The following is an 11978-nucleotide window of genomic DNA, read 5'->3' on the forward strand; positions in this document are numbered from 1 at the left end:
AAGTAAGCGAACCATTCCAATATTATTTTGGAAACGATTCCTGAAAATAAGTAAAAAAAAAATGAAAACAAAACAAAACAACGGAAACTTACAAGCTGATTGGAAGCAACCAATGATGGAAACAGTTATCCGCATGAGGCAATCAGGCTTCACTGCAGTAAAGTGGATTTTGATTGTATCAGCAGTTGTACCAAATGGAATCCGGACAATATCATCTGGTCCATTGTTCTGATTTTAGAGTAAAAGAGATGATACATAAATTATATAAGATGTTTAAAGTACAGGGAAAAGAAAGAAAAGTAGTATTCAAATACAATTACCAATAATTATCATTTATTATATTATATACTTGCTGGAATACATTTTTTGGTAAAAATATTTATTGTGAATGACATTCAAAAAATGATTTTATGTGTAATGAGTACCGTAACACACACTGTTTTTGATTTATAAAAAAACAAAAATCAACGGAACAGAAAATACAACAAAATTTATTTTTCATACTTCATTCATAGTTTAAGTTTATTATTAAAATAGAAATAATGAATGAAAAATTGTTAGGTACTTGTACAGTTTAATCACGACATTAAAAAATGAAAATATTAAGAAAAGGTTATATTATACGTATTCGTTATAGAATGAAGTTTCCCGAAAAAAAAATTTCACTTAATTTGATCAAGTATTTTTTTTACAGCGAAAAAACAATTTGTTATGATACCGAGCAAAAGGTAGTCATGTTTCGATTTTTAGAAAGAAAAGCTAGTATTAAAGATAGGAAGGGAGTGTCGGCGCTTTAAACTGAGATATCTCCTTGTGGCGTGTTCAAAAAATTCCAAGATGTCTACCTTTGTTGCGCTCTCATAAAAATGTGTTTTTCCGCTGAGTAGTCCACGCTAATGACTGATATACGTAGAAGGCATAACAACTGGATGAACTGATGGCATCAGTCATATAAAGCATGAAGCAGTTAACCTAAAGAGAGAGAGGGAAAATTTTGTTACAAAGGAGTCACCACTTATCAAGGCCTAAAGACCACTCGAGAATAAAGGTTAATGAGTGTATTGTAGTCACTGAGACAAGAGCATCGTGATTATTAGTGGTGGAAATTGGATAGAATTTGATTATTTAAGGGGACAACTCAACAAGAACTTATTTACATTGGACTTGAAGATGACTATATTGTAGTCAGCTTAAAGTAGACCAGTGGAACAGAGTTCAACAGCTTGCAGTTCTTGGAAAGAAGCCTTGTTCATGGAATTTGCATTTATATTTAAGCACAGATAGAGAGTGGGGAAAATTGGGGATCGGATCTGAATATACAGTTGGCCAATTATTAGTATCTAGCCAAAATATTCTTGGATCAAATAGTAATTGGGTTGTGATTGTAACTCTTCTTGGTTAATGCATTAATTGTCCCAACATTATAAGTGAAAAGTAGCACATGAATCATCTTGGTTAAATTATACTTTATACTTTACGAAAGCTGGGTAGTAAAGCTACAATATAACAATACAAGTTAGATAACTAAATATAACTAACTCATGAAGGTTGTAGTATAATCCTTTGAGTTGTTGAAATTGGAGCAAGGAGTTTCATTGCAGGATCTCTGTATCAGCTCCTAGGCCGGCTTAGAATTAAAAGCCAAAAAGTGTCACAGCTATATGGCTTTGGAAAAAAAGAAATATCACGTGGTGATATAATAGCAATCAAAAAAGTGTCCACTGTATAGTTATGTGAGTGACAAGAATAAATAAAAATGTTGATAAGACAGCATGTTCAACTGTTAACTATTTTATTTGTTTTGATTTTATAAAAAGTTTATAGAGTCAATGCAGTTCAGATAATGTGGCCTTACATCAGTGATGTGGGGCTGATAAGTGAAAAAAGTCATTGATAAGAAAGGCCCTGAAATGGTGCATATTCTCTTCTGATGACTCAACATTATCTAGAGACCATATTCCATTAGTGAAAATAGCCTATGACATGATTGTATACAAGCTAATGAGGTAAGCTGTTTATCTCAAACAAACTTCTGTTGTACACTCCCTTTATACTGAGTTTCTGCTTCTGTTCTCGTAGCAAGTTTCATTCTATTCACCTGATTCTGATGATGATATGCCAATCTGTCATTCTTGAATCAAACATAATAAATAGTTGGTATTTGATTCTTACCTTAAATCGCATCATTTTTCCTGTATCACTTCCAAGAAGATAAACATCATATTTTCCAACATCTCTTGCCTTTGGTAATTGTACAGTGGCTCCATAAATGAGAGCATCACCAACAAAGATGCTGACTGTCTTTTTCTTATCTCCAGATTCAGGTGTCCATCCTTTTCCACCTGGTCGGATAGCAGCTTTATGTTCTTCATTACTGGATACATCAATATCCCAGTTTCTCACCAAGGAAGAATCGGCCAGGCCATCTTGTTTTACACACAAAGAAGCTGAAACAAGAAAATGAAATTTACAAAATAACATTTTGATATTTTAATTCAATGGATAGTTTTAAACAAAACAACACAAAATTAAATAAAAAAAGATAAAATGCTTGCAAACAATTATAGACTTACCTGTTTCTGTTGAAGGCTTGGGTGTTGTTGTTGCTGAAATGTATAAAATTTATGTAATAAAATAATCTTGTATTGCCAACAAATTATTTTAATATACATCTTTAAGACTTGTTCACACTTGTTATTAGCTATCACATTTTTCTATTAAAAATCAAATGAAACATTAAAATCAGATTAATTGTCTGGGAATTTCCTAACCATAATACCGTTAATCTATATAGTTCATTTACAGTTTTTATAATGTAACTATATGAATTAGGTTGGCTATTAAGTTCTTTTTTATTTTGTAATCTATTGTTTTGATTTTTTTTACTTTGTTTTTGTCATTCATTAGTAGGTAGACAAGCTTTTCACACTATTCATTAGCGAATGACAATATAGGTTCAGTGTTACTAATTGTCAGCATCACTACATCTTCCTGCAACATAAAGTTTTTATGCAACTGGTCTTGTACGTTTCATGATTACTTTGCCCCCCCCCCCCTCTCTCTCTCTCTAAACATTTTGACCCCTCCCTTTACTTAAAAATTCACCAAAAATAAGGACATCAACCAATTTTAATAAAATTTTCAGTATTTATCAAATAATAATCGCGGAATATAATGAAGCAATTATTTTTATTTAAATCTTAGTGGAAATGTATTATTTTGTTTAAACAAAAAAATACCTTTACTAAAGTTATGGTTTTCAGTAGTAAATAAAAAACGCAAGAATTTATTTTTGCTTTTTTTTATATAAATAAAGCATCGTAATTTGTAACAATAGAAATAAAGTAAAATAATTTTTACAGGAACATTATGAAAAAAGCCCTAAAGTCCGTACTAATGAATTCGATATAACTCGAAGAAAAATGATTTTCTAGAACTACCGATATTACCATTGAATTAAGCATTGCTTATTTAATATTTTCACACACAAAAAATTATAATTGCAAAAAATATTTCTACTTTTTTTTTAAATTGCAGATTTCGCATAATTTTTATATGCAAGCTTTTAATAATTTCCTTGCCCACAAGACTGTGAAACTTTCGGCATAACATATTTTTTTTTATATAATATTGAATAATAATTAAAAAAAATTTAATTTAAAAACAGGAATATACAAAAATAATTAAATTAAAAAATGAAAAAATTTATACAAACGTTCCATGTCGGTAACTACGGATGCCCATTCTTGAAAAGAAAAGGAAACCTGTCCGTTTTGCCTCCTCCACCTCTGCCCCCTACCTTTTCCCTCCAACTACCCGATGTCATTTTCAGATACGTTTCAAATTGTGTAAAGTCGACTTTAAATTTCACGTAAACATTTCGATTAATTAAAACGTAAGTTTGTATTTTTTTTTTAAGTGTTAATTTTTTCAATAATTATAAATTGTTTCCTTTCCATTTTGAATTCTCTATAGATATTAATAAATAATAGTGTTAACTTTTTTTTTGCAATGAATAAATTGTCAGTATAATTAATGAATTTAATTAACATTTATGCCGTTTAAAGTTTATGAAAGTTTAAATTCTATTAATAATTATTTGAACTTCTATAATGAATAAATTGTCATTGTAACTTAGTGAATTAAATTCACTGAATTTAATTGAGTCAATTAAATTGACCTTCCAACACATTTGTAATCATTATTAAAAAATAATTTATAAACGCATTTAGAGTAGCCGACACAGCAAAAACGAGAAAAAAAAAACCAACAATAACAAAAAACAAAAATAAATATTACCAAAGGCAAGCTATCTTTCTATATAACTAGATCAGTTTTTTTGTGTGTTCTAACTTATTTTTAAGTGTTTTTTTTTAATTATATAAATAAAGCTATCGGAAAGCCTGCAGAATTAGAACTGTTTTGGAGTTGCATAACTTTTCGACTCCAAAATAGAGTCAGTCACAATTCTGGGACACCATAATGGGTTCATTGTATTCTATGATCATTAATTAATAAATACTGAAATTTTCATAAAAATTGGTTGATTTCCTGAATTTTGATGAATTTTTAATTGCAAAAAAAAAATAAATAAATAAATAAATAAAATTCGATAAGCCGGAACATTGTTAAATAATAATGAAATTATGTCATTAATGTGCTTCCATACTTCTTTGAATTTTGCCGCCATGACTTTCTTTTGACACGAAACTAATCTTATTGCTACCATGATCATATTTTTGGATAATTGTTACCCTTTTTAGCAAAAGTTAAGTACATTTATTGTATTAATTTATTATTTTAAGACTTTAACTTAATAATTCACTTGGAAATAATTCCAGAAAACTTATATTTCAATTGCCAGAAAAATGTAAACATGATATTTGTCAATTTTTTTATTTTTTTATTTTTTTTATTTGTCATAATGAATTTTTACGTGAAATATATGGTTTTTAAGGTTTGAGATAAAATTATTCCATGTATTTTTTTTATTTCACACGCTATTTTTTCTTTGAAAAATTAACTTTAAGCTGTAATCTTTTAAACATAATCAAAAAGTAACCGAAAATTTAAACAATATTATGATTAACGGGCGTTCAAAACCAGGTCCCATACCTAAGCAGCCATTAGAATTGCCCGTACCTATTAAAAGCTAAATTCACAATACAACTATTTTTTCTTACTCTGATGCTAACCAGGCATACTGAATTACCAATATCATTTTTTTCAAGTTTATTTAAACTAATTTCTGTTTGTCATTATTATCAAAATGATAAAGAAGGAGGTGTCTAAAACTGTTCGTTTTTATTATTCATCAATGAACATGAACATGTTAGAGACTTCATTTGTTTGGATTTTATTATTATTATTATTATTATTGGCTCACAGGGAGCTTTCATACAGATCATAAAGGATCTCTCCTTGAGAACAACCTGTGGTGTTCCCTGGACGCTGAGTGACAACAAGTCTCCCAAGATTACCAGTACTCTCTATCTCTTTTGATAACATTTGCAAATGAATTGGCATTATCACAACAGCTGCTTACCATTGATTTCTCACTAACAGTGGCCATTGGTCCTGGTTTTAGCACTTGTCCAGTGGAGGTCTGGTCAGAGCTCTCTCCCTTTAGTCTTTCCATCCTCCACAACCCTTCTCAGCTTTTTGGCATCATTTTTTTTTTGGGGGGGGCGGTGATGTGTAATGGAAGGGAATGGGGAGGAGCTTATAGATATGCAGCTTCATTGTTCTTGGTTCCATGTAACACTTCATGTTTTGTCTCTGCAGCAGCTCGTCTGGCTCGTCCACATCCAAGGGTTTTCCTTAATGTTTTCATTATTGTAATTCATTGTATCTTTTCAGTCAATCCTCTGATTCCAATTGCACCCATTCTTTTTTCAAAATTTTTCGGAATTGTTCCTAGTGCTCCTACTATTATAGGAACTATCTTGACTTTTTTCATCATCCATATCCCTTTCAGCTCTCTGGCTAGCTCTGTGTATTTGCTTTGTTTCTCCTTTTCTTGGATATTTATCCTGTGGTCAGTTGGAACAGCAAAATCTACGATTTGGCAGGATTTTCTTTCTTGTTAATTATTATGACATCCGGTCTTCTTACTTGGATGGGTTTATCTGTTTGTATGACCATGTCGCATAGGATTTTATGATTCTCGTTTTCAAGTACTGTTGCTGGCTTATGCTTGTAACATTTGTCTGTGCGTTTGAGATACAGCTATTAGCACAATTCCCAATGTACTGCCCTTCCCACTTGGTCATGCCTGTTCTTGTATTCCTTTTGGGCTAGTTTGCTACATTCACTTACTATATGATTTATTGTTTCGTCTCTTTGTCCACAGAATCTGCATTTGCTGTTTTCTTGCATTTTGTCGATCTTTGCTTTGATGTGGTTAGTTCTTATCGAGTCATCTTGTGCTGCAGTTATTAGAGATTCAGTTTCTCAGTTTACGTGTCCTTTTCACATCCATGTCCAAGTGTTTTCATTATTCTTATCTTTTGTCATTCTTATGAATCTTCCATGTAGTTGTTTCTCTTCTCATTTTTCTTTTATTTGTCTTATTCTTTGTCTCTCTGTTTTCTGTTTTGTTGATTTTTTTCTGTGTCTCTCGCTACCATGATTATCCTTTCAGTGTTTTACATTATGTATTTTTCTAGTTCTTTTTTGGTGTCAGTTACACAGTCTTCTATACAAACCAGTCCCCTCCTGCCGTCTTTCCTTATCACATAGAGTCGGTCAACATCGTCCTTTGGATCTAGTGCGTTGTGCATGGTCATGAGTTTCCTGGTCTTCTAATTGAGCTGTCTCAATTCTTTGGTCCAGACTATTTCACTAGTGATACTACCCATGTATTTATACCTTTCATTAGGTTTCTGCTATATAATTTCATGCCTTCTGTCATCTCCAGTTTTCCCTTTCTTATAACTAGTAGTGTGCACTTTTCTATACCAAACTCCATTTGGATATCCTTGCTGAATATCCTGGTAGTGTTTATTAGTGTCTCTAGTTCATTTTCGGTTCTTGTGAAAAGTTTCAGATTGTCCATGTACATTAGGTGGTCAATTTTTACCTCTGTGTTAGAGAATTTGTACCCAGCTTGGCACTTTCTCAGTATATTGTTCAGGGGCATCATGGATTATTATTATTATTATTATTATTATTATTATTATTATTCAACATTTTTTTTAAATTTTGATTTCTACCGACTGAGTATTAAAAATCTTATTAAACATTGAGAAGTTGTAAACAGCAAATGAGATTGCATTATTGATTAATTAGTTGTTATTTATTAAATATTTTAAATTCAAATTTAAAAAAAATGGTGGGAACTTAGTTTTACAACCCTATGCAATTTAAAATGCATGTAACAATATATGAAATAAAAATGACACAAGATTAGATGAAAACTGAAAGAAATACATGGGTGTGCAGTGTTCAGAAATGCACAATAAAATGATAGATGGAAAATAATTAGAGTCATGAGGAGACAACTTTCCTCAGTCACATATTTGAACTGAGACAATAAATTTCTCTGCTCTCTCTCCTTGATATTAAGGAATCTGATGTTGAAGTCAGCAATAACTAACAAAATATAAAGTTAATGTAGAGGTGTCAAAAAGAAACTTTATTTTAAGCAGACAATAAATACTGAAAAACGTATATATAGCATGGATTATATATACTACTGCATTGGCTTTTCAGAAGTCCACCTGACTTTGTGTCTAACGTCCTGCAGAGAAGGTACATAAATATAATTAAATAGGCTAATGTTTGTTAAACTACAATCAAGAAAAATATTGAAAATTACTTTACCATTTAACTATGCAAAAAGCAAAGAAATTCAATAATGTACTTACTTGCTTTTGGTGTTGTAGCTAGAAAAATGAATAAAAAATAACAATAAAATGTATTGCAAGAAATATATACAAAATATTTTCGATTTTAAACCTGTTTTGTACACTTTCAAATTAAAAAGAATTAAATTCTACAAAGCTAACAATTTATGAGAAAAAATTGCTGGTTTACATTGCCTTTTTTATCATGTTTTTATCATGTATAATTGCAACTGTATTGAACTGAATTGCACCATTGATTTTTATAATGTGTGCTACTTTAAATTTAAAGGAGAAGTAGGGACAGGAGTGGTTTAATTTACACATAATATAAAATCAGATAACATGGAGTAAAATCTACTGCATTTGTTTACAGTGTAAAATCATTTAGAAAAGGTATGAGTGCACTCACTCCCTTCTATTGAAAAAAAAAGCAGTTTTAATACCTTAAATACAAATTAGTATCAAGTGGATTTGTATTTTTAAGGACCAATCTAATGACAAATGATGATTAACTATATAATTATATATCAGTACCAGTGACTGAAAGATATGATTTTACATTAAAATGATAGGTAGACTGAATGTAGAACCTGTATGGACATTATATAGGCAATATCTACATTGCATATAACAATTAGAGGGATTCAAAAAGTTCCATACGAACTAGCATCAAATGGATTTGTATTTTTATAGACAAGTGCAATTCTAATCCAATCTTGGAAACAATTCCTGTAAAGTAAAGACAAATAGTGAAAACTTACAAGCTGATTGGAAGCAACCAATGATGGATACAGTTATCCGCATGAGGCAATCAGGCTTCACTGCAGTAAAGTGGATTTTGATTGTATCAGCAGTTGTACCAAATGGAATCCGGACAATATCATCTGGTCCATTGTTCTGATTTTAGAGAGAAAGATATGATACAAAAATTATATATATTATAGAATGTTTCAGTAAATCAGGCACTTGACTAAAGGAAAACGAAATAAGCAATAAATACAAAAGTTGTATATGACGAGACCCAAAGAGAGAAGTAGGGAGGCAAAAAGATCCTCATCCATTACATTTCAAAGATGATTTTGTACCATGCATTCAAGGTTGGAGATCTTGGTCTTTGTTAGCCTATGAAGTGTTGTCATAGATGGTTGTATCGTCTGCATAAATACTGATGAATGATTATAGAATATAATTTAGAAAATCAGTGATGAGGACCAAGAAGAGAGTTGGGCTCAGGATGTATCCCTGAGACACATCAGCATCGAATGTGAGCTTCGAATTTGTGCCTATCAATGACTAATAATAAACCTATCAGAGAGAAAAGATTTAATGGTTACGAGGACATTTCTAGCTATTCCATAGCTTGTGATGAAAATCTTTATGCCAAACCCTATCAAATACCATCGATATGTCAAGAGCTATTGTTCTTCACTGATACTGTGCAATATTACTGTCAGCATGTCAGCTGTCGATCTCTCAGAACAGAAACTGTATTGTTTTTTTCTGAAGTGATTGACAATGTTTCTATTCACCACAAACTCAAGCAACTTACTCTTGATGCACAGAAGACTGATTGGTTTGTACTGAGATGCAGAAGACTGATTCTCCATATTTTTAAATACTAGGCAGACTGTTAGAGGTTTCCAAGGTGTTGGGAAGTATCTCTCCTTAAAGCAATGTTTAAATATTTTTGTAAGTATGTAAGCTAGTTCCAGTTGCAGATTTTTATCACTATGATTGGAATATTGTCAAGACCAGTTGCTTTGCTAGAATCAAGGTGCTTGATAAGTCTGGAAACATCTCAGATAAATATATGGATGTTGCTCAGAGTATTTTCAGTCCTGGATATAAATTCAGAGAGTAGGCGATGACACAGAGTGGAGTTTGATGCAAAGTTCTTAGTGAAAAGGTTAGCTTTGTCAAGTGCTGACATTATCACCTTAGGTTTGTTGACAGTGCTTGGGATGGAAGATACACATTTGTTCGGAACCCTATTTATTATGCGTCAAAACTCATGGTAACTAACCCTTTGCTCAACTACTTTGGAATTGATGGTCTGATGGAATTGACTCTTGTGTTTTCTATAACTCTTTTGCAGTGATTGTTGGTGGCTTTAGTTTCAGAAAATCTATATGTACCACATCGAGTTGTATCATGGTTGGCTATTTGGTTTTTGTTGGAATTTTTTTAGCAAGTATGTAACTGTCTCTACTCTTAAGACGGATGCTATAGAGAACACATTCTTTTTGAACATGGAACATAGGGGTATTTCTGATATGAACATTCAAAAACTGTTCCTGTCGGCCATCATAGCAATACACTATGCAGTGGAGAGAGATATCTAAGGTTTTCTTACACTTTGTTTTAATCTTAATCGAGATAATGAGATAATTGAGTGATTGAAAGATCCCAGCAGAGATAGAATGGAGGATGAGCAGAGTTCACTGCAAGTTGTCAGAAAAAGATCTGAAGATTTGCAAATTGTTCATCAGCGTCGGGAATGTGAATGAATCTGTTAATAATTTGGATTAGACCATAAGCCAGAGAGAAATCATGACAATACGTTCCTTCATCATCTTTCTTGTTTGAGTGGACTAACCATTCAATGTTGAGAACATTGAAATCTCTACAGACGTAAATATTAGCAGATGGCTGATAGTCACTTTTCTCAGCGATACTCTCAAAAATAGTGACTCCATCTTATGAGGAAGATATTCAACAAATATGCAGGTAGTGCTGTAAGTGCTGCTCAGAAGCACATCTAGGGAAATTTAGGGTTTTCTTTGGAGATGTACTTGCCACAAGTGAAGCCATCCCTAATGTAAGCACATGTCCATGGCGATTTTAAGGGTCAGTTTTGTATGTTAAGTAAGAATAAACTTTAATCGCGAAACAATGCCAGTTTTGCACAGGAAGAACAGAATTCTTTTTCAGATTCCTTGATCAACAAAATAACAGATTAAGTTTACATTATCACTAAACTATACAATGACATTAGTTTCATATATTTAATATAAATTTAAAACATTAATTACAATATTTGGCACAAACCGACTTTTGTGGATGTAGAAATACATATACAGCCAGCCTCAGTTTCCTACAAACAAGGGTAAATACCCCACAGTTTCTTTCTTCAATTAGTTTTTTCACCGCTTTTGCAATAACACCTATTATTTTTTTTTCATTCCATTTTCACCCTAAACAAGGCACAGTGCCACTTTGATGTAGGGGGGGGGGGGAGGTGCTGCTATCGGGGCCATAAGTCACAAGGATACTATGTAGGAAGTTGAGCCGCAAGATTCACATTACATTTGAACTTCTGAATATCAGTACAGTTGGAAAAGCAGGAACTCGGAAGGCAGTTCCAAAGTCTAGCAGTTTTGGGGAAGAAGCTATTAGAGTAGAAAGCCTTCTTACATCTCGGGATCTTTACTGTGTAGGGGTGAGATTTTGCTGCTTGTCAGGTTTGTTGAGGGTCTTTACGCCAAAGGGTACAAGTACTTGTAGTTCGTCAGAGCATCCACCATTAAAATACTTGTAAAACAAGCAGAAGGATGCAACATTGTGTCGATGGGACAGAGGTTGAAGCTTGGATAACAGTTCAGAACCTATCAGGTTGGCGACTCTCTTTTGAACCTTGTCCAGGAGTGAGAGACTAGTAGCAGCCTAAATGTGACAACAATACTCCATACATGGGTGAATGGTGGTCTTGTAGAGGTACAGGATACTTTTAGGCATAAGTAACTTTCTAGCATAGTAGAGAGAGCCCACCTTCCTCGCAGCGGTCCTAGCAATGCTCTCAATGTATCTGTTCCAACTCATGTTCCCTGTGAATGTTAAGCCGAGAGGTTTGAAAGAAGTACTTTCAGGTAATGTATCTTTAGCCATTGCTATTAGTGGTTATTAGGTTTCTTGTAATTATTGAAGGAAACAAGCTTAGTCTTGGCAGCATTGAATGTGACCATCCATTTTTGTCCCCATTCCATAACAAATTGGAGGTCGTCCTCTAGTGTTTCTGCCATTTCCTTAGATATGTGTTCATTTTTTTCCCCCTCGTGCCTGTTATAGAGCGTAGTGGCATCAGTAAATATATCCATCTCAGAGACAATTTTATCAACGAAGTTATTTATGAAC

General features: G+C 32.5%; 1 protein-coding gene across 1 annotated transcript in view; it reads right to left on the bottom strand.

Annotated features, from left to right (window-relative positions):
* The window catches only part of LOC145292232 (uncharacterized), a 351246-nt gene that overhangs the window by 219688 nt on the left and 119580 nt on the right, over nucleotides 1–11978 (bottom strand). The window contains exons 46-50 of the mRNA XM_080138555.1: nucleotides 8609–8744; nucleotides 7869–7886; nucleotides 2574–2606; nucleotides 2173–2447; nucleotides 93–228 (exon numbers count right to left, since the gene is read on the bottom strand). Of these exons, the coding sequence (XP_079994681.1) occupies nucleotides 93–228; nucleotides 2173–2447; nucleotides 2574–2606; nucleotides 7869–7886; nucleotides 8609–8744 (598 nt within the window). The remainder of the gene's footprint in view (nucleotides 1–92; nucleotides 229–2172; nucleotides 2448–2573; nucleotides 2607–7868; nucleotides 7887–8608; nucleotides 8745–11978) is intronic.

The sequence above is a fragment of the Euprymna scolopes genome, chromosome 13 (genome assembly GCF_053919585.1).
Source record: "Euprymna scolopes isolate OS-2025 chromosome 13, ASM5391958v1, whole genome shotgun sequence".
Classification (NCBI taxonomy): domain Eukaryota; kingdom Metazoa; phylum Mollusca; class Cephalopoda; order Sepiida; family Sepiolidae; genus Euprymna; species Euprymna scolopes.